The 26,934-nt window shown below is 36.7% G+C and overlaps 1 protein-coding gene across 7 annotated transcripts; it reads left to right on the top strand.

The window, feature by feature from the left end:
• LOC128031774 (ena/VASP-like protein) lies at window positions 1-26,685 on the top strand. 7 transcript variants are annotated; one of them, XM_052620182.1, is made up of 14 exons: window positions 1-622; window positions 13,469-13,637; window positions 13,926-14,103; window positions 18,810-18,867; window positions 19,572-19,627; window positions 20,502-21,308; window positions 22,491-22,753; window positions 22,870-22,973; window positions 23,063-23,099; window positions 23,184-23,229; window positions 23,699-23,759; window positions 24,314-24,374; window positions 24,483-24,540; window positions 24,631-26,685. In XM_052620182.1, exons 1-14 carry the CDS (start codon window positions 618-620, stop codon window positions 24,666-24,668), a joined length of 1,941 nt encoding a protein of 646 aa, XP_052476142.1. In that variant the 5' UTR covers window positions 1-617; the 3' UTR covers window positions 24,669-26,685. The 7 variants fall into 7 exon arrangements, with proteins under 7 accessions (XP_052476142.1, XP_052476141.1, XP_052476140.1 ...); XM_052620181.1 differs by lacking the exon at window positions 1-622 and adding an exon at window positions 3,356-3,656; XM_052620180.1 differs by lacking the exon at window positions 1-622 and adding an exon at window positions 6,352-6,691 and having other exon boundaries at window positions 22,494-22,753.
• Window positions 26,686-26,934: the final 249 nt, after the last annotated feature.

The following is a 26,934-nucleotide window of genomic DNA, read 5'->3' on the forward strand; positions in this document are numbered from 1 at the left end:
ACTGCGATGCCCTGATATATTCATAAACATAGTTTATCATCAAACAAAAGTAATTTGTTTATGCCTGTTTATACAACAGAACCAAATGAGTATGAATAACAGGAAGAGGAGGAATAAAAGTAATCCAATGAGGCCAAGCAGGCAGGGCTCAGAGGACGTTGCAATGCGGCATATTGGCCACCAGTGGTCACTGTTCTGCGTGTTTGCTTTTACACTCTCCCGATAAGCTCCTTTCTCATTGTCATAACACGGTGGAGAGGAAAATGGCAACTCCAGTGCACGTTTGCAGTCCGCAATACAGATCGATGTTGTAGGCGCGACCATGAGCTAAACATGGGATATGTTTTATTCCGCTGTGGTGACAGAGAGCGAAATGCTGTAGATCTTTCGAGACATCTGCATTGCTTTTGATCCGAGGACTGACTGTGCATCGCTGGATGGGAATATACATTCAAGCTGACCATTGTTTTATAGAATAATACACGTGCTGTATTTATACTCATTAAAATACATATTTATGCACCGATAGCTTTACATACATAGGCTTGGCTAAGTTTCTTTTTTCACCTTTTAAATTATTTATTGCATCCATATATTCGTTGGGATATCATCAGAAAATGAGGTAAGCAGCCCAATGTGTTGACACAGCATGTATTCATTTATACATCAAAATGCATTGGATATATATGTATATATATTGCTATACATTTATGTATTATATAGCACTTGACACTGTTAATCACTGACATTGGGTGTGTTTCAAACCTTGAGAGCTCCCTACCTTGACAGCATTTTGGGTGGCCACTTTGCGATGGGGATTTTGATTCTTTTCAGTTACTTGAATCTTTTGAATCAGTTCACTGAAAAGATTAATTCACTCATTCTTTCAGTGACTCTTTGTGGAAGTTTCACCGTTACGCCAGTAGGCGGCGACAAGCGAATGGCCTTTTAATGTGAATCATGAAATTATTCACTTAACCTTTGAGTTAAGTCTTGTTTAGCCTTCAATACCATTTACAAATCTAACAATTAAAACGCCAGAAATAGTGTTCACATAATGAAGGAAAACTATAACGATACATATATTAACATCAACACCAATAAGGTGTCCACACTAAATTCTCACTCTTTGAAGGCGGTTGGAAAAATCGTTCTGAAAGTAATTCCAACTATATCGTTCCTCGTTATGGTTATAGATGTGGTGTTGGGTTATACAGCTATCGTTATTGTTTTTGTTGTATACGTGGATTAATTGTGGTAAGTGTTTTCTTTACAAATGAAAGCAGATCGATTCGATGGCCGATCCTACAAACGGCATATCTCATTTTAGTCTAGGTTAGATCAAAATAGTGAATCATTTAATGAAAAAATATTCATATTCCTTAAGAAAGCCCAAACAATTAAATGCTTATTTACAGTCTGCACTGAAATGCGGTGTGCTTCGTCCTATTTGCATTTGAAAATATGAATCCGTTAATGAATGTGAACTGGAACGATTCATTAACCTAAAAGATTCATGTGAATCATTTATTCATTCACACGTTCGTTAGGACACGCCTAGAAACGGACCCTCAGTATGCTGAATGCTCGAGCTGAGGTCTTTAATGAGTGAGCAGATTCTTCAGCGGTTTTGTGTTGATAGAGACGGTGTGTAACGCTTGTGAGCTGAGATGCAGTGCTTTGAAGTCGATGTACATGACAAGTTTAACTAAACTGTCCTCCGAAGTTAACGTGACCACATACAGTATTTTGTTCTAAAGTGAATGGGGCAGAACACGCGCAAGTCTCCACCGTGCAGTATTTTCACTGGGTGTGTTCAGACTCCGAGTCAGTCTGGTAATGACTGTTCTTGGATTCATGCTTAGCTGTGGTTTGGCAACAAATACATCTACTGTATCTCAAATGCAAATCACAGTAACAGTGAACATGACATTAATCACTTCAAAATGAAGAAAATGTAAAAAAAAAAAAAAAGGTTTATGTTTATGGTTTTAGTTGAATGCAGTAATGGAATGCATTGTGCTAATTGTTGATTGCTTATGAAAATCATTAAAACAAATTCTTTCTTTATTTCTTTTAATTATAGAGTATTATGGGAAATGTTAAAGTAATTTTCTCTCAAGTGCAATTCCTCAGTTGATTTTAATCCCTTATTAGGGATTTTTGAAATCACTAACTTGTGTACATAAAAGCTATTAAACACTTTGATGGAAGAGAGTAAATCAGCATCAATATATGCAAGTTTGTGTATTTATTCCAGCCTCTCTGAAGTCTTCTGCATGTGTCTGCTTTTGCTTTTCTTTATTCTCTCTCTGTCTGGACTAGAAGGAAGTCTTAAAGTGTGCTGGACCGGGTTGCATATTTGCCTGCAGGAAACTGAGCAACTGGTTCAGTGGAATGATTTATTCAACCCTTGATTCCCTATGCAAAAGTCTTTACTTCACAATGTAGGCTATTTTTAGCAGTAATGCTTCAATATGGGAAGGTTAAAGCTTTCACTCCCATTTTGGCAGGAAACGGTGAGTGTATGAAATGAGCTGTATGTAAAAAAGGGATGAGAACAGTTGATTAGGTGAATTATACATGTCGCACAATTGTATTGTCAACAGAATATAAAAGATCCTGTTTTTGTGTAAACATCTGAATGCTACACACAGCATTAGTCTCACTTCAGTTGGACTAGTTGTCAGTTATGCTTGATTTATACGCTGTTGTCTGCGAGGATGTTTTGTCATTTTTTTGACTTGTCGAGCTAAAGCAAATGTATTTTCTTGTAGTGTTTCCTCTTGCGTAATTTATCTGAGACCCCGAAGATGTATCAAATCCAGCTGTCACGATTCATTCCCTCGTTTTCCATGAACAAAGAGCCTCATCTGCCAGCACAAACACATTTCTACTACAGCATGGCACTACATTTCATTGAGCCAAAGTATGTATATGTAGTATGTATGTGTGTGGGGTGGGGGGATATTACAAAAATGGCCATGGTCTACCTAAAATAAAGGAACAAATTAATTAATTAATCAAACATCACTACACAATTTAACCAAAACCTGGGAACTGATGACCGGTAATAAAAATAAATCTCATAGTGTTTTAGTCTGAATCATTTTAATGAATCATTGCAAGAGCAAGTCTGACTCAATCACTCTGAATGCAGCCTTCTTGTTTCTTCTGGAAAGCTGCATGAATGAGAATGTGTGTGTGTGTGTGTGTGTGTGTGTGTGTGTGTGTGTGAGGATCATGTGGCTGTTTCTCTGCTGTATTTCTGTTGTGGAGAGAGACTCCTTTAAGGCACAGACCGCCTTCCAATCCTTTGAGTGGATAAGAATGGATGTGAGCAGGACAAGGTGACTGGTCCATATCTGTCACATGCTTCCCTTTCTCTCTTTCTCTCTCATTCTCTCGACTTCTTCTCTTTCCCTCCTTCACCCTCTTTTCTCTCTCACACACTCCCTGTTCTTGCATTATTATCTCAGAAATGAATGTGCTCTGTGTTTTACCTTGCTGAGAGGATGAGGGATGATGTAGGCACAGTCTTTTTTCCCCCCTATTCCCTGTTTTCTTTTTGTTTCATCCGGCTGTAAGGAATTTTCTTTCTCCTTGATGTCTACGGAGCTTCACCTTCCCAATATGTATTCTTTTGATGACTATGGGTAAGAAGCTGTCCTGTGTAGTTTTTGCTATTAGCCTGTTTTCTGAGTTCCTCTGAGGATTACCGGATATTTCACTTTGAATAATAAAGCCTGTGTTTGCTTAATCATGCTTTCAGACAATCTGAGTGGCTTTTAGTGTGTTAACTTTGCCATTTTCTCCCCCACCAGCTGTTCCCTCAGTGGAATGAGCTTGTTAATCTACAAAAACATGCTTGGGTTCAATAACTACATAGCAGGAGTCCCAGACCCACTCCATGTTTTACTGTTGAGTCATTTAGCATTTTGAAAAAAAAAAAAAACATGGGTTTGAATAAGAAACCAGGACACTGGCTTGGTGTTTTCAGTCTGCATTTATAGCACTGTTTCCTGCAGACAGTTTTAGGGCAAGATGATGTTTTACCAGTGTACAGTGCTCAATTTTTGTAGGAATAAATTTGGATATTGTGGAAGTGCATGGAGAAGAGATGTTTGTTGAAACGTGAGCCGGAATATTTTGAGATTTCTTGGCTTAACCGAGACTTCAAACCAGAAAAGAAATGGGTTAGGCAAGATAGTTAAAATGAAATAAGAATGTGATGTTCCAGAACTGGGAAGCGCTGCAGGCAGTCGTCACCAGCTGGAGCAGTGTGCCATGTGGGACAAAAGTGTGGTTGAGCCTGAATTTGGGATGTCTTGCATTTGATCCAAAGCAGAGCCAAACATGTGGTACAACTCTTTCATTAAAGCTCTTTATTTTGAGACAAATTGAAAGGTATTTACAGTGACAACAAGTCACTCGTGGTGTTAGATGCTGTAAACATAGCAATCCTTAAATATTTGTTGTAACCAGACTGACTACACAGGTCTTTCTTCTTTCTTTCCGCCTCTGGCTGTTTTCTTTCTATATTTGTCTCGATGTTTAACCTAGTACAGTCCTATTTTCGCTTCTGATTTCTGGCGCGCTGCTGCTAATTCAAAGTATGTTCCTTTAAGGATAAGGATTAGTTAAGAGTGTCCAGCACCTGGTGTAAAGTGACCAGGATGTGGGGGAAGGGTTCGGGCCGTTTGTCCACTCATCATCACCAAAGAAACTGCTTCCTAGCTCAAAATTCAGATCTGATGTCTAGGCTTATTCTACTGAACTGCACGTCTCTCTATTGCGTAAGATGTTTCGCCTGCTCTTAGAAGTTGTCAGTTGTAATAAAAGCCTGGGGCTGTATTCACCAAAATCTCAAGGCTTAAAGTTGCTCCTAACGTGGAAATTTAGCAGCAGCTCTTAAAATTTACGAGTGTGTTCCTCCTAATTTCAGGAGTTTTTTTTTTTTTTTTTTTTTAAGAGTAATTGATCAATTTTGATTTTGATTTTGATATATAAAATAAGGTGTGTAAATATGCTTTATGTTCCATAGTGTTTGGATCGTTCACAGTTACCAGTCTATAATTGATCTTTCCATTACGGCCGTTTCCATTTTTTCTTCTGGGTTAATAGAATACAGCACTTTCCATATCTTCTATATCTCATATTTCTGTATCTCATATGATCTCAGATGATTTATGTCCTCCATTTAAAGTGAACGCGTTTCTAGTGCTGAACCCTCTCATTTGATCAGTTCTTTGAAAGCCATGCTTGAGTGAAGAAATGCTGACCTATGGGTAGTGTGTGCTCAGGTTTCTCTTTTAATGTGTGTCAGTCACAGCCTTGCTGACCGTCCTTTTTCTGACCTGCCACATACATTTCTAATAAGAGGTAAATGTAAAGCAGTCATTCCTCTCTCTTCAGATTCTTTTGCTGTGTGTGAACTTACTGGGCAGCTTTAATAAATTATTTACATAATGAAAAAAATAAAATTAAATAATAATATATATAACCTTTTTTACTGAAAGCTAATTTTGTTTTCATTTAATTTATGATTTAATAATCAATTAACTAATTAAATTATTTTAATACTCAACACTCAAATAAGTCTATAACTATAATAGTCTGCAATAGTCTTATAAACATTTTTTTTTTTAGGTTGCCTGTCTAGTTCTTTATTTAAATATTAATATTAAAGGGTGCCTGTAATAATATCTTGTCTTCATGTCAGATTTTTTTACATTTTTAAACATTAATTGAAAGGATTGTTCATCCAAAATAAACATTGCATCATCAGTTACTCACCCTTACGTCTTTCCAAAATCTGTATGAATTTCTTTCTTCTGCTAAGGTCAAAAGAAGATATTTTGAAAAAATGTAGATAACTAAACAGTTGACCATAACCATTGACTTCCATAGTATTTTTTCTCCATATATTATGGAAGCCAACTGCTACTGTTTGGTTTGCTAAATTATTTTGTTTTCAACAAAAGAAAGAAACTCACACAGGTTTGGAACAAAAAAAAAAAAAAAGTTGGACCCTCAAAAAAATGATCCAAAATATTTTGGTCAATCATTTTGGCCACATGAGTGTTTAAATGTATGCCATCTTTGCTACAAAATAGTAAATGAAATGTGTGTGTGTGTGTGTGTGTGTGTGTTTGGAAGCAATGTGTTGTTTTCAATTCCTCTGTCACAGCAGGGTTGGGGGGTTGGGTGTCATAAAGTAATCCCCCTCAGTGTAAGACAAAAAAACACACATCCACAGTCAGGCCGTCCCGTTACGTCCCATTGTGAGACCTGGGTTGGGGCCCTATGTTGACCACTCACTCACTGTTGAACCTGTTTCTGTTCTTTGCTTTTACTTTCTCTTCACTTTTTAACAACAGTAGAGATTATCACTTGTGTTTTTTTGAGGATATGATGGGATTATTGAAAATGCTTATTTAATCTTGGAACGGCTCCCAGATGATTTAAAGCTTGTTTGGATGGAAGTCCACATCTGTTGTGCTGTACTACATCAGGTCTATTTTACGTACTTGTTTTGAGATGAATTAAAGCAGGTTTGGTTAGAGATCCAGTAGTGTAGCACAGATCTGTTTTGTGGAGGTTTTGGAGAGATGGATGCTCATTCTGTCCAGTTCTGCCTACCACAGAGCCACAGTGACTCTGGGCTTCATATGACTGGATGCAAAATCAGGTCAGTGTGATGTTCTGTTCACATCAGCAACCTAATGCAAGGTTTAAATACATTTAATGTTTGAAGAACATGTCTGAAGACGTTTCTTTTTGCGTGAATATCATCATTTGGAGACTGCTTGCTTATGTTTAGATGCTAGCATGAATCTGGAATGAACTGAATGAAACCGTTGTATATGCAGACTATGCTTATGCCACATACAGTATCTAGACCAGTGGATCTGAACTGGTTTTGCTTCAGGACATTAAGTGGTGAACCAAAACAGTATCAAAATTGTATCACACTGAAGTACAAAAATAAGTCCTTAAGACCAGACATTAAATTGATTTATATTAAATATCATATCATTATATAATATTCAGTTGGCCTAATGTTAATCTCCTTAAATAATCATATTGTAGTCGGCACAAATTGTGTATATCCTTGTATCCATATTTAATGTACTCTGTAAATTTATTTGACTTTATATAAATATTTGAAATTTCTATCAAATTATTATTTATTAGTGTTTAGAATATATAAAGTTATTTTAGAACAGACCTGCGATTACTTTTGGGTTGCCTGCCATCAGTCTGGAAAAAGTGTGAACTAGTATTGCACACTGATAAATTATTGTGAAGGGTTGGCTTATATTGAAACTCTGTGAAGATGTTGTGTGAGGGCTCATGTTTAATTTATGTTGTTATTAAAGAAAGAGATGCTTTAGGGGACATGTTCGCTTTCGGTCCAGTGGTTCTCTTGAAACGATGTGGTGAGTGTTTCTGTAGTACCTTTAGCAGTAAAACACAAGACATGCATCTGCTCTCAGCCTATAGCCTTATACAGCTTTATTGAGAACATTCAAAACCTCCAAAACCATATGTGAAATTAGCAAGATTTAACCGATTATATCCCTTTGAGAATGCTTAAGTGTGAGCATTTAAAAAAAATGTGGAGCATAGAGAATGACAGATGACAACGTTTAGGATAAATGAAAGTGATGTGACTAGTGGTCGACCAATATATAGGTTGATATTTGTCATTTTTTCAGATACCGCTATCGGCCAATAAGTTTTTCTGCTAAGCTGATGTTTTTGAGGCTTTTATTTTGACAGCGCACACAAGTGCTCACTCTCTCTTTTGTTCTTCATCATTGTTAACAGTTCTGTTAAGCTCTAACACGTATAGAAGTCTGTCTAATAAACAGATAGAATGGTTAAACAAAGAAATGAATGTTTACAGAAAGTATTATAACGATTAATACAGATACATATATGATAACCGATATTATAACAGATACAAGTCTGACTCTCTAACCCAAGGGTGTCGAACTCAGTTCCTGAAGGGCCACAGTCCTGCACAGTTTAGATATAACCCTAATTAAACACACCTGATCCTGCTAATCTAATCATTTAGGCTTATTTGATAACTACATGATATGTGTGCTGTGGGCATGGTTAGAACTAAACTCTACAGGGCTACGGCCCTCCAGTAACTGAGTCTGACACCCCTTCTCTAACCATTAGGCCGCGACTGCCAGGGCAGTATAAACTTAGCAGTCCTTCCTGAAAAGTTTTGCAGAGCACTCAAGCACTTTAATTCATAGGCAAAAATAAAGACCATTAGGCCTTCAGCACTGCTTTTTATTGTATCTGTAGCGGAAGATGTGTGTGTATGGATGTGGATTTTGGGGGATGGTAAATTCGACATACAATATTGAAGTTAAGTGATGTGCTTTAGGAGCTGACACACATTTGTATTTGTAGTGTGGGGACACCAAGCCAATGCTGCCATTTATTTAGCAAATGTCACTGAATAAATCACATTCAAAGTCTTACCTGCATTTAACAGTATTATCATTATGGACCAGCAGCAATTTTTATAATAGGATAATCATCATAATTTATTATTTTATTATGATAATCAGCTCTATATTTATTCATATTTTTTATAATAATGTTTAATATTGTGAAAAAACACTGAACAATACACAAAGAATTACTACATTAAGATAATATTTACATTAGCATAAATTGTGGCATTAGTTGCTGATTCTAGTAAGAGTGGTATGCTATTATGCATCTTGAATTATTATTTCTTTTCAACAAAACTTGCTACAATGCATGCTTGGATTGCTGTCATGGCAAAGAACATGTGTGTTGCCTTTCATGGTTTACTAGCTTGTGATCTTCTTACAGACATACGCTAATTGTTCAAAAGGTTTATTTTTAAATACATATACTCAGCAAGGATGCATTTAATTTATCAAAAGTTACAGTAAGGACTTTTATAATGTTACAAAATATTTGAACTTTCTTTTCAATATCAACATCCTGGAAAAATGACAGATTCCACAAAAATATTCAGCAGCATTAAGAAATGTTACTTGAGCACCGAATCAGCATAATACTTTGCTCAGTTTTGCCATCAGAGGATTACATTTTAAAACATTTTCATGTAGTGTAATTTGGTCTCTTATTGTTATCATTAATGTATGCCAGTACAATTGACATGAATTAATTTGATTATGCAGAGGCCAGTTTTGCTCCTGGCTAAATTCTCCTCAGTGCTCTGAGACATTCACTTCCTCGATGTTGAGATTACTGTGTTGCAGGCGACGCTAAATCCTTGGTAATTTAGATTGTGGCCTTGAAGGAAGTCTTTCTGGAAGTCAGCCTGTAGTCCAGCTTCTTAGGCCTCACAAGCTCCCTGTGAGTGGGAAGTGTCACTCATAGACAGAGATTTAGTTTGTTCCACCCTTCCTAAAACGATTACTGGGTTACAAGCTAAAAAAATTCCTCCCCATTTCCTTACAAACTCTCTGTCAATTCAGCTCAATCCTCCCACACTCTAATAACAGGGGACTTCCATATTTTACTTGCTTTAGATTCATTCATTCATTCAAATGACGGTGAAGAGTGTTACAACCAGGCATATATCCAGATGCATTAGCCTCTATCAGCTTAGAGCCAATTATTTCCACTGAAATCAGGCCAAATGAGGCAGTGAAGATCTTGTGATCAGACATAAGCAGAGTTAGACCTTGTGTTTGGCCTCGAGCTTAGACTAAATTTTTTTAAAAAGAGATTAAAAGGAGCCTAACCCTTTCAATCTCTCTCGCTCTCTCTCTATTTGTCTCTCAGTTATTGTGACAGAGTTTGGGCGAGTGGAGACCAAGTTCGCTGAGATAGTGATGATGGCTGGAGCCAAATGGGAAATGCCAGGCTTTTCACAGCTTTTATTAATTATGGCGGCTTATCAACTGGAGTCTCTGGCCGATAACAGCTTTCCTTGCCCTTCTCTTTTACCATCTTGGTATTTACACTCAAAGGATCTTGGCTTGCTATTTTCAACATTTACTAGCTGATGAGTTTCCTGAATTCTAGTAGATTGATGATTGGTCTTAAAGGAATAGTTCACCCAAAAATGAAAAAATCATCCATTCTTCCTTCTATTTCTATGTTAAATTTATATTTTATTGTATTTTAAAATAAAACAAACAAAAAAATTAATGAATAAAAACATATTTATAGTCAATTTGATTTAATAGAAAAAAAAATCTAGTTAAATTAGTTGACTTCTAACAGTCCAGCGAGTTTTGCAGTTTGCTGTTAAAATATTTGATTAAAATATGTAGATTGAATAACCAACGTGTGTGTGTGTGTGTGTGTATATTTACATAAAAAAACATTGCCCATTTGTTACGCTCCTATTTTTCACATATAATTAAACGTGCTTAGATTTGCACAGGTGTGCAGAACAGTTTAGAGCTCAACAAACAATTTCATTATAAAAGGCAAATAATACTCATCATTCTACACAGTGCTGTGCGATGGACAAATGGTGTAGTCTGGCCTGTTCCAGCACGTTCAGCAGAACGGATCACACCTATCTGCCAGACAACAATGGCTTTGACCATGCCATCGCTTAGCAACACTCATCTCTCCCAAACTCTGCGAGCCATCAGAAAACATTCTTTCATTATATTGTGCTGGCGATGTGTGAGAACTACATATGCATTCAACAGGAGTTCCCATACCAATCATGTAGTGTCCTTACGAGATCAGGTGCTTTTGGCCCACTCCATCACACATACGCTGAAAAATATACATGTTTACTCACTCCCATTCACATTAGAGAGCATTCGGCTAATGGGGTCATAGCTGGAAGGCCCAGGAGATCCCTGTCCCATAGTGGTGCTTTATGGAGTAAAAGCATTAGATCTGTGGAGCATTCAGACTCTCAGCGTGTCCTCCTTTCAGCCACTTGCCCGTCAGGCACTGTCGCAGATTTACTCAAAGTGCAAAATGTAAAGTTTAGTGACGTTTTGAGGCAAAACTGTTCAAACTATGTTCAAATATCTATCCTTTTGGCTAGGTTTTTGTTGTGTCTAATGAAGTACGACACTTTGTTAGAGTGAACCAAAGCAGCACTAGACAGGGAAGAAGCTGCCGTGACGCCCTCTAACCCCAGATGGATGCCAGAAATAGGCACTGTCGTAAGGCAAGCATAAAAGACCAGAGAGTGAAGAACTGAGAGTAGTGAAGGACAATAAATGTTACGAAAACATGAAATGTGCAAATATGCCGTTTCAACCATTAAAGAGCAACATTATATCAGATAGGCTGATGCATTATCATTTATCAACATCAGGTTTAGGTTTAAAATATATTTAAACTTTAAATATAACTGTATTATGGGAAATTATATATATATATATATATATATATATATATATATATATATATATATATATATATATATATATATATATATATATATATATATATATATATATATATATATATATATAATATTTAGGACATTGTTATTGGTGACCTAATATGTTTTTCACAGCCTTTTAATAACCTTTTTTGTCTCTGCTAGTACATTTTATATTGTCTTGCATTGTTACAAATACATTTTTAATTTCTATGTTTTGTAAATATTTCATGCAGTTAATACAAGCTCATTAAAAAGTGCTTGAATCATGCAAAATGCAGTTTAAATGGAGAATGTACCGGTATATTCCAGAAGTTCTTCATGTCATTCATCCATGACTGAGTAAAATATATTTATATACATTTACATACATTTTACATATACACAATATACATTTTAAAAATCAGCCATGTGCAGATATGAAAGCATATATATATTTGAGCGGAGTTGTAACTCACTTCTTTCACTTCTCATAAAAGGTTGCTTCTTTATGATGGGTTTTTTTTCTCTTCGGTAGTCCAGCCCCCACTAAACCACTTTTCATATGGTCCATTTATGCATCATTTTTCGCTGAGTTCAGTGTGAATTCTCTGTTTTGGCATAATGTCACAGAGCCGTTGAGTCTGATTTATTCATTCAGGTGTATTGTTTCAAATGGCCCTATCTTATGAATCGTTTTTTTGTTTTATTTCGAGTTAGGTCATGCGCTGCTGCTCTTCCAGTTATACAGGCGGGTGGAAGGAGTGTATGTGGCTGGATTTGGGTGTTTCTGTGGGAGTTGAGTGTGGTGGTGGAAATCTGCCTAGCTTAAGTTAGCACACCAACAGGAAACCAAATCTTCTTTGTGTGAACCAGTCAGTGCTCGAGTGTTTTACTTCATTTCAGTGAACATGTGCAAACTCTTGAGGTGTTTGGAGTTTGTGAAAGGCTTGAATATAAGTTGACTTGTACTGATCACAATGCTTCAGTCCAGTGTGCACAAAAACAAAAACAAAAAAAATAAAGACAATCACAAGTTTGAATTAGTCTATTGGATCCTTCACTGAATGAACTGACTGAATCAGTCTGAATCTGACTCCCAGAGTAAACCACAAGCCTTTACTTAAAATTAAACAAGAACTGATTTGGATTTGTGAAACTTCAGAATCAGAAAAATACTTTAATGACAATTATTTATAAAATAATACAGTGTTGTTAAAAATATGCAATACTTTGAGATTAATAAAAACAAAAAAAGCATTAAACAACTATTTAACTATACAAATAATTAAGTCTTTAAATATATAAATATAATTATTTTTATATGAATAGGCTTGTTATGGGATAATGGTAACACTTTACAATAGTCTCATTAACTAACAGTGAACATACAATATGTTTTAACAGCATTTATTAGCCTTCGTTATTGTTAGTTAATAAATATATTCATGTTAGTTCACAGTGTATTTACTCATCTTAAAAGATACAACTTTTGATTTTAAACAATAAATTAACAAAACAAATCTATATATAACAAATAAACATTATATTAATAAACAATTATACATTATCCAAAATTATTTAATATACTTGTTTTAATCTATTTAATTAGAAACATAAAGGAACAAAAGTGTAGCATGTCTTTGTGTTTAATTAAACCATGGCCTCATATCAAACAGTCAACACGGGTACATTCCTGTCTCACTCTTATCTGCCCATCACACTATTAGTACAGATAACAAACCCGCACCTTGCTAAGTGTCTTCAAACAAATACAGTGCAACAATTACTGTGCCATAATACCACAGTATGTCAAAATGCATTATCGGAGAGTTGTCTGTTTTAGTCTTCTTGGAATAAACAATGGTAACTAATGTCACCGACCATTTAAGAGCATCTTTCACCGAATACGCACAGCTAAATATTACTCTCAAATACACACGTGCACAGAAAATGTTGCAGAATCAAGTTGCAGCATTATTTTTGCTGGTAAGAGTCTGACATCTGTTTTTCATTGTCCTGTGTCGTAATTTATCGTCGTGGTCTTTGTTGTTGAACAGTGAATCTTTAACTAGCATTCCTGTTTCTTTCTCATAGTGAACAGAGCATATGTCAAGCCCGAGCCTCTGTGATGATCTATGATGACGCTAGCAAAAAATGGGTTCCAGTCAAACCGGGCCAGCAGGGCTTCAGCCGCATCAACATCTACCACAACACTGTCAGCAACAGCTTCCGTGTGGTGGGAGTCAAACTACAGGACCAGCAGGTGAGATACTAACATGGTACAACAAACCAGAGAAGACACTGTGTGATATGATCTTACTGTACACAGTGTGTGCATCAGTTGCACAGTCCCATCCACATTTACTTATGTACATTTTGTTATTGTATTTCTTAAAATCTGAAATGTTCTTTTTTCGTGGTTGTCAAAGATGCCATTTATGCATAATTGGCCTGAGAAAGGTTTTCCCTTGAAGAGCATTTGAAATGGTTTGATTACAGGGAAAAAATGTCACAGATGCAGATCCATAACCACATGTCGTCACTCTTCTAGGTCGTTATAAACTACTCTATTGTGAAAGGTCTGAAATATAACCAGGCCACGCCAACTTTCCACCAATGGCGTGATGCGCGGCAAGTTTACGGGCTGAACTTTGCCAGCAAAGAGGAGGCCACCACCTTCTCTACTGCCATGCTGTTTGCGCTCAATGTCCTGAGCTCTCAGGATGCAGGTAATTTACAAAACCTTGTATTTTTAAACTCTGCGCCGCCTCACTATAAAGTGTTTGGTTAGTTTGATGTAAGAAGTTATATTTCAGATTTATTACACTGTGACCATAGGTTTGGAAGGCATTAAAAGTAAGAATTTTGGAATAATTAATTGTGATGACAGTTTGTATGAATCTACTTCTTTTTTACACATGGTTTCATGGGTAAAGCACTGCCAGGGTTTTAGTTTTCTTTTTTCTTTTTTATACTATGTGTTTAAAAAAAAAAAAAAATTCAAGTTGAATTGATCAAAAGGTGACCCTAAATACATTTGTAATGTTTATCTATCAAATAAATGCTGTTCTTTTGAACTCTTCATCAAAGAAGCCTGAAATAAATAAAAAGTTGCACGGTTTTCACAAACATATTAAACTCTTTTCAATATTGATAACAATAATACATGTTTCTTAAGCACAAATCAGTATATTAAAATGATCTCTGGGAGTAAAAAACCTGGAGTTATGATGCTGCATCACAGCAATAAATTACATACAAAAAATAAATTAAAATAGAAGGTTCTTTTATATTGTAATAACATTTCACAAATTGTTGTTTTGCTGTATTTTTGATTAAATAAATGCAGCCTTGGTGAGCATAGGATAGTGTAGGACTTGCCAATAAATAAATAAAAAAATAAAATAAATAACTTTTATGTAAGGGATGCCAACTAGTAGTTGTGAATATTGTTGTTTGGGTCTTATCCATGGGACCGTTAAGTGTAGTGTAACCCTTATTTAAGAACAGCACACAGGCCTCTCTGGTTTCAGGCTGCTGCTACTTATAAGATGTTTGGGGGCGGGGAGGGGGCTTCTACCATTGGTGCTCAGCCCTGGTTAAAATATCCACGGAGCCAAACAGTCTCAGGCCATGGGTGTTGCATGTTACTTGCTTTTTGGGGTGAGTAAATTAGAGAGGTTGTTAGAAGTGCTGCTCGCACCTCAGCATGCAGAAAAGAGAGAAGCTGCTGTGCACCTGCCTGAACTCACCTGTACGGAGTCCTGACTGTTATTACCGGTTCCCACCTGGTAGTGGAGCTCAAACTGCACCATTATAAATATCTGTAAAGGCACCTGAGAGGGCCGTGGAGCCATGCTTGGACCGGAGTTTTCCCCAGCGCCAATCCGCCGGATCAGCTCCACAGTAATACAACTCAGCTGTAAGTAGTGTTGAGGGCTGGGGATTCAGGCGCATGTTTTAATAATGTGATGTGATGCCTCGGATGGGCCGTTGTGGTGTCTTTGATGGAGGATGTGGTTGTGGAAGCTACTGTCAGAAGCTTGTGATGAGGCATGTGCAGGTTTGGGAGGTCTACTGTAGAGGGTTCGACGTGACGTGTATTTCTGAACAGTTATCATTAGTGCTTGACTGATATGGCTATGTTTAAACTTAACATTTCTTCAATTGAAGAAAAATAAATGAATAAAATCACATCAAAATCAAATACATTTTGTGCATGTGCATACAGTGTTTATTTCAGTGCAGTTGAATTTCTGGTGAGTTCAGGAAGTGTGATCAAATATTATTTCAAATTTGGTTCAGATTTTAATACATACATAACTGTAAAATACACTACAGATTTATATTATGCAAGAGGTGTGTTATAAAGGAAAATGACAGGGTTTGTAAAAAATAAAATAAGTCATCCAATGAGAGGAAGAACTGTGATGAAATGTTATTTCAAATTTGGTTCAGATTTTAATACATACATAACTGTAAAATACACTACAGATTTATATTATGCAAGAGGTGTGTTATAAAGGAAAATGACAGGGTTTGTAAAAAATAAAATAAAAAAAGTCATCCAATGAGATTGTATCTGTGTTTCCACTTCTTGTTATCTCAGTTTGATCATTATTTCAGCTCAGTGATCACCATGGTATGTGTATTTGGTACAAAGCGACTCCGCTGCTGCACACAATCACCAAATGAAATGGTATTTGCGTCATAAAACAAAGTAATCTCAATATTTGCATGGGATTTCCACTCCAAGGCATTTTAGTTATTTAACCATAAATCACAATAACATCCAGAGCTCCAGATTTGATTCTTGAGGTGCACTTAAAACTACAAATCCATTAACTTTATACAGCGTCAGTCGAGCCAACCATTTTAATACACTCTACTGCAGCCATGTATCAGCATGTTGCTATTGCAAGTGATTTAATCAAGTTTATGAAATAAATCACACAGTGTATTACACCTCCACAACCTGCAGTAGAGAGAGATACGTGATCAGGACTAATATCATTCCTTTTTATGCTGCCCGGTTACAAAGTGCACAGCTTAATTGATATCACGCATTATGATTGAATCCAGAGCACACAGAATTATATTTGGTTAGTAAAGTCTTCATAAGAAGATTTTTAATGCACTTCTTGGTCTAAATTCTTAAGGTGGAAATACTTGCCACATTGTCTAGCTTCACCAGTGGAGCAAATAGCATTTATGCATTACCCAGAATGCTCAGCAGGGTTTGGATTAATGGTTTATGGTCTGCAAATTGATGATGAGAATGGTGAGTTCTGTTCAATTTCAATTGGAATTTTTTTTTTCTTTTTCCCTTACTATTTTAGACAGATCATAAGAATACAAAGTTCTTATTGAACTGATAGCATCTCATGCTTTAAGACCACACTTATCTGAAACACATATCTGTTTTTATTCTAAGGAAGGTTGATCTTGCGATTTTTATGCTGTTGGTCTGTTTACTGTGGTCCTGTGTTGACTGATTTATCTATATGTGTAGTATGAAATCTATGTGATGTTTCTTTTAGATATTTTAGCAGTTGTATGGTGTCTGTTATAATAGGGACAGATGATATGGGACCATTTGCTGCAGACAGGACCTCAGGTGGATTGCATGTTTGCGACACTGTGGGAAATGCTGCTCTTACGTGACGTATGAACATGTTCCCATTCCTGTTGCTTGGGGGACATGATATTCAGTCCTGCTGAAAATTTTATTTTTGTGCCAATGACAATCTGTTTTCCCACTTAGATGTTGAAATAGAATGTGTGCGTACTGTAAAAAAAGAAAAGAAAAAAGTGTCCTTTTTGTAAATAGGCCTAGTCATTAACAGTATTTTAGGATGTGACGCTGCTCACTGGCATTAAATTCAGTGAGACTGCTGCTCCCATAATCAACTTAAGGACACGGATCATTTATCATTAAATGTCCCACCTGTCATCTGCTTTATTTGCATCTTGTGTCATTTATCATGCTTTTTTTATCAATCTGCAATAACTGTTTAAAGAAACCACATACATTACTTCCTCACTTACTAATAAAACGGAACTTTATTTATTACTTATTATATAATAATAACTTAGACTGTTTAGTAGTTTGTGCTGTTTATGATACTCTGTCTGGAGCGCTGCCTGAGGTTTCTGTTTAAATGACTTTCTTCTTTTAAAGTCTCATCAGGTCCTGCCACTATGATCAGTGTGTTTTGTGTTATTTCAGGACATCCGCTGCTGCTGTTTGCTTTGTCTCAGCCAGCAGATGATCGACCTTCAATATTGAAATGTGGTCGAAATAGTGTCCGTTGTTGTTTCAGTGTTGCAGTGACATTGAGATAGGATGTCTAATACTAAATGGTTCTAAAACGGTTAAAAAAATACTTTGAAATCAGCGTTGGGATTTTAAGATCTTTACAAAAATCAAGACATTAGGACAACATTGCGATATGCAAAAAATGAAACGAATTATTTCTGAGAAGCATAATTAAGAAATGCATAACAGTATTGTGGCAAAAGTAGTCACTAAATTGATAAACTTACAAAAAGTGTCTTTAAGGGCTATTCACACACTTTCAGTGTTCAAGATCTTTAAAGGTTGATTCTGATTGGCTGTCAGTATAATTTTGAAAGTTGATGATGGTTATTACAACTATAATTATAAACATTTTATGGTTTAGGAGTTTTCCTTGGTTTTAGTCACACTTTTTACAGTGTTTAGATTTTGATGGGCTAAACTCAATTATGTTTGATGGTGCCTATCAACCACATCTTTCCCTGAACAGAAGGGCCTTCCTTCCTCCCTTGAGCTATCATGCCCCATACCGAGTCCCTGAATGTCATATGACGTAAATAGTCATCATCTTTGTAACCTGAGAGGCATTTACATTATTAGCAGAGCTCCTTCACACCCTATAACAAGTTCAACAGAACGGTGATGGTGGCTTGCGAATGACTGTGTTAACTCTACCAGTAATGAGGTGTCGGAGATTGTGACTTGACATTATTGGCAAAATATGTTTGGACTATAATATTGATTTATTGGACTGAAATAGTTTAATAATTTGGCACTTAGATGTCTAAGTTTGGGAGAAGAAAAAGGTCATATGTCTAACTAAACTCATTTACCTGTCAATTTAGTAGTCAGATTAGACGGATAAACAGGTTTTTGTGACATGGCCTGATTTGTGAAAATCACAAGCAAATTTAAGTGAGGTGAAAGAAAAGCATGAACCATACTGTATTAAACATAGATTCAGTATTAAATAATACTACATAACAAAGAAGAGTACAACAAATGTCACATGACATAAACAAGTTTACCTTGAGGTGCCAGAATATATTAAAGCAATCAGACACATTTTACCATTCCAGAGGGACAGTTAAATGAAATATTTAAATTATGAGGTGCAATTCTTTTCTTTTTCTTCAGGGCCAGGAGCACATCGTCAGAATGGATCGGTGACAGATGATGCCGAGGCTCAGAGGAGGTGCGGACCGTCTCTAATGACACTTACTTTTTCTGAGACATCTGTCAGATGTTAATCAAGCTTTTAAACATTGGTCACATTGGCCTGAATTATACCATGTGCTCTCTTTTTAAAGTGAAGTGTGTGATGATTTTTTTTTTGTCTGCTGATTCCCCTGAAAGGTGTAAACACTTTTTCTCTGTGGTACCTTCAGAGTAATCCTGTTTAAGCAAGAGTGACTCAATCAAAGGCCTATCTGTTTGCTCAACCAATAGCAGATAGTGTTTGGGAAACCAATTCAAAAACTACATTTCACTGGGTACCACTAGAGACACACTTTTTTTTAACATTACTGGTCTGAAAGTGTAGTGTTCAGTCAGTTACCTTTGTGAAAAATTACTAATTAGATAATAATAATAAAAAAATTCTCACTATTTTTTAGTCCCTTCAAATATTTGTTGTCAGGAGGATTGAGACCACTTCTTAACTGCTGTTTAGATTGCATTCTGCCCTCCGGTGGACAGATGAAAAGCTGCACTCTGTTGATGCACTATACAGCCTAGCATTTATAAAAACCTACCGAGCTGAATTGAACAATGCATGAACACACATGATTGTTTACTCTCTAATGGAGCTTGTCTTTGTGTCAGTTTCATACAGTGGATTGAGAGTGTTTAGATGTCTCTTTGCCCAACATCATTAAGTGAGTTAACATTTGTTTCTAGGCAAATGATGGACCAGATACAGATGGAAAGGGAACGACGAACATCTGGCTCTGCAGGTAGACTAAAGATGCCACACCTCTGTGGAATATGATATGAGACTGCACTGTGTGCAATTAAGATACACAAACACACACTCATTAATACCCACAGAGTAACCTTTCAGTTTGTTTGGAGAAGAGTTAATGCTAAGGAATATCAAATTCCCCGGCGACAGAACAGATCCCCAGTCCAAACAGCACATGCTGTCCATCCTCTGTCATACACACACATTCTCTTTCTGTTTCCGCCCCTGCTTCAGCATCAGTTCAGCCAAGACAGTCACCTTTCATAACGCCATTACAGCATTTGTGAGTTCTGTTTTGGTGAATCTCATGAAACATGTCAAGAACATGTTGAAATATCATTTCATGCCCAATCTAAAATCAAGAAAAAATGTTTTACTGAAAATCAATAGATATATAAAATAATCAGGTTTTAAGGACAATTATCATATATCTATACGTGACAAAAGAACTAAAATGTATTTATTACATTTTGTTTATTTATTTATTTAGAAATGCATATCATGCATATGTTCTATTAACATTTATATTTAAAAAAAAAAATCTGAATACTTTTATCACTTTTAGTAATTTTTGTAATGAGAATCACCATTGAGAACAAGCAACATTGTTTAAAATATCTCAAATGTTAAACATCTGGATACATTATCATACAAGAATTTGGGAGGGCGTTGTTTTAAAATCTGATCTACATGCTTTTGTGAGATTCACCTGTTTACAAGGCGTACAGAATCCTTTCAACATCGTATATTTCGCTCACATTTCATCTTTTTAAGTTTGTTTGTACACTTTGATGCTTGATTTTCATCACTGTCATGTTGCTCTCTTTTCGTTTGTCATTTGTGTTGTCTTTTTCTCTGTTTCTCAGTCTCCACCCTTCAGTTTAAAGTATCAGCATCCGCCTCTCAGTCCGAAAACACTCTGCATGACCTCAGACAGTATCGGGCTAACACTCTTCCCCCTTCCTATGCTCACTTTAACCCCACGCAACCCTCCTCCCACACCTCCTCTTCATCCCAGGAACGAGAGAGTGGCTACCGTACTGTGGACTCCCCTCGAAAAAAGGCACGGCAGCTTTCCCAGCTTTCCACCTCTCTGGCTTCTGCTTTCTCCCCCGTGCAGCCAGGTATCACCCCTCCACCTCGCAATGTCAAGCAAATCCCTCTTTCCCCTCCGATGACTCACCAGGACCCCAAACATGCCACATGGTCTTCCACCCACATGTACACTCCATTACCCACAGCATCGCCACCTGTTATAATGGCGGTGCCAGCCAAACAACCTGCTCTGCCTGTCGCTCTCCCCTTGCCACCCCTAAACAACGGCCCATCCTGTGGCTCCAAAGTTCCTGTTAACACATCCCACTTGGAGACTGTAACACACCACCAACAGTCGTCCAGTGGCCCAGTAGAGGAGTACTGCCAGTATCAAAACCCTCCTTTACTGGCCACCTCTGGAGCTCTGTCGCACCCACACTATCCCATACTAGAATCGTCCCCCCTGCCCCCTCTCATTGGCCAGCCTTTCCAAGGCCCTGCCCTCCACCAGCAGCAGCAGCTGTACCAGGCCACACCCCCATTCAACACCACAGTCACCTCTCACACTAGTCTGTGTGAGGGGGCAACACCCAAGATGTCTCCCTCTCCTGTTTATCAGAACGCCACAGCGTCCAGCAGTAAGTATTTCAGACCCCCATCAGCTACCCCCTCTGTAGTTTATTGCCCACCACCAAAAGTCTTCCCACACCTGTTCCGGGGGAACTGGGCTGTTGACATTTTCATCTCAAAAACCGTCTCAAAAAGTGAACAGTACGTTTTTTTTTTTTTTTTTTTTTTTACTGAAACCATATGCAAATTCTGGCCCGCCAGTGTTAAGGATGGTCTGCTGACCCAGGGCCAGTGTGAGAGTGTTTGGGCCACTTGACAGACCAGTGTCACTTGTCCTTTTTGTTGCTCCACTGAACGTGCATTGAACTTGTATATATACTTTGCAAATTTAAACATTTGGTTTTCTGTGATGTATTATGCAAATTCTGCCGATTTGTCTCCAAGATAATATTATCTAGCTGGCTGACATGGATGAGGTTTTGTCAAATTTGCAAATAAACCTCGGAGGCATCAAAAATAATGTTGAAAACGACAAACCAAAAGTCCCAGTGTTTGTGAATTTATGAAATAATTTTCATATAGAAAAAATATACCATACTGTGCAAGATTTGGGGTTGGTAAGATTTTTTTAAAGATTTTTAAGAGATTTTTAAAAGAAGTCTCTTATGCTTCCCAAAAGCTGCATTAATTTAATCAAACACAGTTCTGCTGCATTTTTGTGGAAACTTTAATACTTTTTTTCAGGATTCATTGATCAATAGAAAGTTCAGCAGTTATTTTAAGTCTTTTGTAGCTTTAAAAATGTCTTTACAATGACTTCTCAATTTAATGCGTCCCCTCGGAATAAAACTATTACTGAGCCTTCACTTTTGAATTTGTTTTTGATTTTTCCCGTTTGCAATTCTGCTTTCTACATTTTAGCTAGTGATGCACAACATCACCTTTAGGTCAACACAAATGCATTGAAGCTTGTTTCTACCACAGAATAAAAAAAAAAAAAATGTTCTTATTAAGTTATAAAATCAGAATTGCAGGAAATTATACTTGCAAGGAATATCACAGAATTCTGAGGGGGGAAAAAAGTAAGAATTGGAAGATTGTAAACTAAATTCTGAGATGAGTCACAAATCCCTTTTTTCTTTTTTATTCAGTGGTGGAAACAAGGTTCCATACAAATATTTCCCATTGCAGTGTATTTGTAATTAGGCACTCAGTGTAGAATACAACAGTGATACGTTCCTTTCTTCCAGCAGGTCCTCCTGTTCCACCGGGTCATCCTTCCATGCTCTCATCCACCCCTCCTGTTCACCCCCCTACCTCAGCATCCGTGGCGGGTCCACCAGCCCCTCCGCCCCCTCCTGGGCCTCCCCCACCCGGTCCGCCTCAACCCGGGCCTCCACCACCCTCCATAGGGCCCCCTCCTGCCCCTCCTCCACTGCCGGCTGGTGGAGGATCTGCTCCGTCAGGTCTGGCTGCAGCTATAGCTGGTGCCAAGCTGCGAAAAGTTCAGCGGGTGAGTGCCACTTATCTTTCTCAAACCTCAACATGTTTCACATATTTCATTTTTTATGCAAAAAGTTTAATAATAGTATCTTGCTGCCTAATTATTTCATGTTTAATCTTTTGTAGACAGAGGAAAGCAGTAGCAAGAACAATGCCAATCGCTCCAGTGGAGGCAGTGGAGGAGGTGGAGAAGGTCTCATGCAGGAGATGAATGCTCTTTTAGCACGGAGGTCAGAACGCCTCCATTTTTTTTCCATAACTAATGATACATGACTTGTGGAAGTTCACATATTGATTGTTAAATATGGTCATTCTGCAGGAGGAAGGCCTCAGAGAAACCAGAAGACGGTCAAAATGTATGACTTTTGTACACAATTTGTCTAAACGCACACTGATTGTGTTCTGTTCACTTCCATTCATTGTGTATTTTCTTACATCAGGAGGAGTCTAATGGATCGCCTTCATCTTCTCGTGGACAAAATTCAGGTGGTGTTTTTAATTAATAAGTATTTATTTTTTGTTAATTTAGCAATTTATACTGTATATACAGTATCACTCAGAAATTTGAGGTTGTTAATTGTTTTAATATTTCTAAAATAAGTCTCCAATGCTCATCAATGCTACATTTCTGATCAAATATACAGTAAAAACTAACCTTGTGAAATAATATTAAAATAATTGTTTATAATAGATTTTTCAGCAGCCATTTCTCCAGTGTTCAGTGTCACGTGTTCCTTCAGAAATCATTCTATTATGCTGATCTGATCAAGATACATTTATTATTTTTGAAAACAAATGTATTTTTGTGGAAACAAAATATATAGGATATTCAGAAAGCTAAAAACCTTTTGGTAGAAATATATTTATTTGATCATATATTTTTTTCTTAGGTAAATTATGAGCTGTATTTAGGTTTGGTGAGCAAAAACAAAATGTTTTTGAATGTTTTTCTCAGATCCTGTGAAGAAGCCATGGGAACGAGCCAACTCTGCAGACAAGTCTTCAGCTGTGTCAAGGTATTTTTTAACAGATTTACTGTTAATTAAACATTTCATTTCTCACTCTGTTCTGCGAGTTCTTTGTCTCTTGACTTCTTGTTATTTTAAAACATTTGGTTCCTTTAAAATTGACATTGGCTGAGGCATTCCACGCTGGATTGCACCAGAGCAGTGAAATGAATGATTTTATCAAGCTTAGAGTTTGCATGTGTGAGTAAATGTCTGTTGCTCGGTTGCCAGTACAAATGGTCATGTTAAGGAAGTAAAGCCCTGGGCAACACGAGCCTGGAATGACCTAAATGCAAACAAAGCCGGTTCTGCTCGCTTTCTGACAACCACAAAATGTAGGTTTTTTTGTTTTGTGTAAGCTTGCATTGAACGTTTGTGTAAACACATAGAAAATGACCTCTTTGAACTCTGAAAATGAACCGGTTATAAAAACTGAGATTGCATCAAAAAACAATATTATTATTTAACATATCTACACTTTTTTTTAATCAGCAAACACGACTTGCAGGTAATTTTTTGATCGTTCAAATTGCATTTAAATATTTATGATGAACATTGTACAGGGCAAAACCAATCGGAAACACCAGTGATGCTGAGTCATTCGACTTTGACAGAATGAAACAGGTTAGTTCAGAATATTTTTCAAAAAGGCATATTATTGTGATGTGTATTGTGTAAAAAATGAGGATAGACTGGCCTGCTAACAATGATCCTATCTGTTGTGTTCAAAAGGAGATCTTGGAGGAGGTTGTGCGGGAATTGCAGAAAGTAAAAGAAGAAATCATTGATGGTAAGTTTTAGGATGCATTTTTTTTTTTTTTTTTTATATGAATCTTTTCAGTTCTTGAGAACGATAAACATTTTTCTCTTTTTCGTTTAGCCATTAGAAGGGAACTGCTGAGGATTGGCTCCACGTAGTCTTAAGAAATGTCAACGATTATGACAAACAACAACTGAAGGTTCGGGGAAGTACAGGAAAGCGCACATGAAAGTGTTTTCTCACAGCATATCTGCAATGCTATGGAGAATTCAGTTGCAGAAATGTTGTGCAGATACAAAAAGGACAAGGGAAAGCTGAGGAACAGAAGGAATTGGAGCGAGTGATTGTGTGTAGGGATGAGTGAATGAACGAGCGAATAGAAATATAGACCTTCACACTGAATTTTCTATTTCCTCCGGTATGAACGTAGAGACGGTCCACTGTGCAGCTTGCTGCTCTCGCTCTTTCAAGTCTTAAAGTCAACTCATTGGAAATTGATGAAGATAGTTTTGTTTTCTAAGTTTTTATCGTTTCATTGGTCATTGTTATTATTGTTAAGAATTGTATTATTATATTAAATGAGAGAGATACAAAGTTGGACAACAGTCTTTTATATTTTATATTAATGCTCTTATTCTTTGGTTTTAAGTACAAACTGCACACATTTGTGCTAAACTGTCAGCTAACTACCACAGTTGAAACAGTTTGAGACACTTTGTTTGTTTTTTGGCCAATGCAGAACTTCAGTAGAACTTTGTTTTAACTGATTTTGAGGTATGAGGTTAAACATGGATGCTCTATCAATGAGCTCAAGAGATGGACATATATATATATTTATATGTGTGTGTGTGTGTATATATATATATATATATATGATCAAAGAGGGCTTTGAAAATTAATCTGCATTGTTAATCCTTTTGATCTTTTATTTTAAAAAATTCACAGAAATGTATCCTTTCATTGGATAATTAGAATTTTAAATGGGGGGGGGAATTTCATTATGAAATAAAAGTTTTTCTAAAATACTCATTGGCCACAATTAACGGCACCCTTTTAGTCAACACTTTTTGAAACCTCTATTTGTCAGCAGGTCTAAATCTTCTCCTATAATGCCTGATGAAGTTAGAGAACACCTGACAAGAGATCAGAGACCATTCCTTGATCCAGAATCACTCCAGACCCTTCAGATTCCCAGCTTCTCCTCTTCAGTTCACTCCTCTCATTTTCTATAGGGTTCAGGTCAGAGGACTGTAATGGCTAGCAGAAGCTTGGTTTTGTGCTCAGTGACCAATTTCTGTGTTGTTTTTGAGGTTTGTATTTGTATTATTGTATGGTTGGAAGATCCAAATGTGTCCCATTATAAGATTTCTAACAGAGTCAGTCACTTACTGATTTTTTATCTGTTGGTATTTGATAGAATCCATGATGCCATGTGTCTAAACAAGACGTCCAGGACCACCAGCAGAAATATAGGCCCACAACATCAAAAATACAGCTGTATATTTCATTGTACACATGGGGTACTTTTTATCTTTGTGTTCACCAAACCCATATTCAGTGTTTGCTGCTAAACAGCTTTTTTTTTTGTATCTCACAATAGAAGCCATTCCCATCTGAAGTTCCAGTCATGTCTGATAACTGAATATGCTTGAGTTTTGTTTTTGGATGAGATAGGAAAATATTTCTCTAAACCCTCCCAAACAACATGTGGTGATGTAGGTTCTGTTTGACAATTATTTTTAAGGTTTTCTAAACCCAAGACTATTTTCTGCAGTTCTCCAGCTGTGATCCTTGGAGAGTCTTTAGCCACTCAAACTCTCCTTCTCACTGTGCATTAGGATGATATAGACACACGTCCTCTTCCAGGCAGATTCTTAACATTTTATGTTGATTGGAAATTCTTAATTATTGTCCTGATAGTGGAAATGGGAATTGTCACTGCTCTAGCTCTTTTCTAAAAGCCACTTCACTAATTTGTGAAGATGAATTATATTTTGCTGCACATCAGAAATATATTCTTTGGTTTTTCCCATTTTTATGGATGATTAAGGGAATTTGGGCTTTGTTTTTCCTCCTCTTTATATTTCTGTGAAACAGGAAGCCATGGCTCGATAATTTCATGTTTATAATCACGCTGGATTGCTCAAAATTGTGAATATGAATGGGAATATACTTCAGAGATATTTTACTCATAAGAATTTCTAGGGGTGCCAATAATTGTGTCCAACAAGTATTTGAGAAAAACCTTTATTTCATAAGGATATTTGCGCCCATTTTAAATTCTTATTATCCAGTGAACGGATAATTTGTTTAATTTTTTTTTTTAATAAAAGTTCAAAGATTAACAATGCAGATTAATTTTCACAGCCTTATTTGATCATCTTTACCAAGGGTGTCAAATTTTTTGGACATGGCTATATATAT

Source organism: Carassius gibelio, chromosome A17, assembly GCF_023724105.1.
Source record: "Carassius gibelio isolate Cgi1373 ecotype wild population from Czech Republic chromosome A17, carGib1.2-hapl.c, whole genome shotgun sequence".
Taxonomy (NCBI): Eukaryota; Metazoa; Chordata; class Actinopteri; order Cypriniformes; family Cyprinidae; genus Carassius; species Carassius gibelio.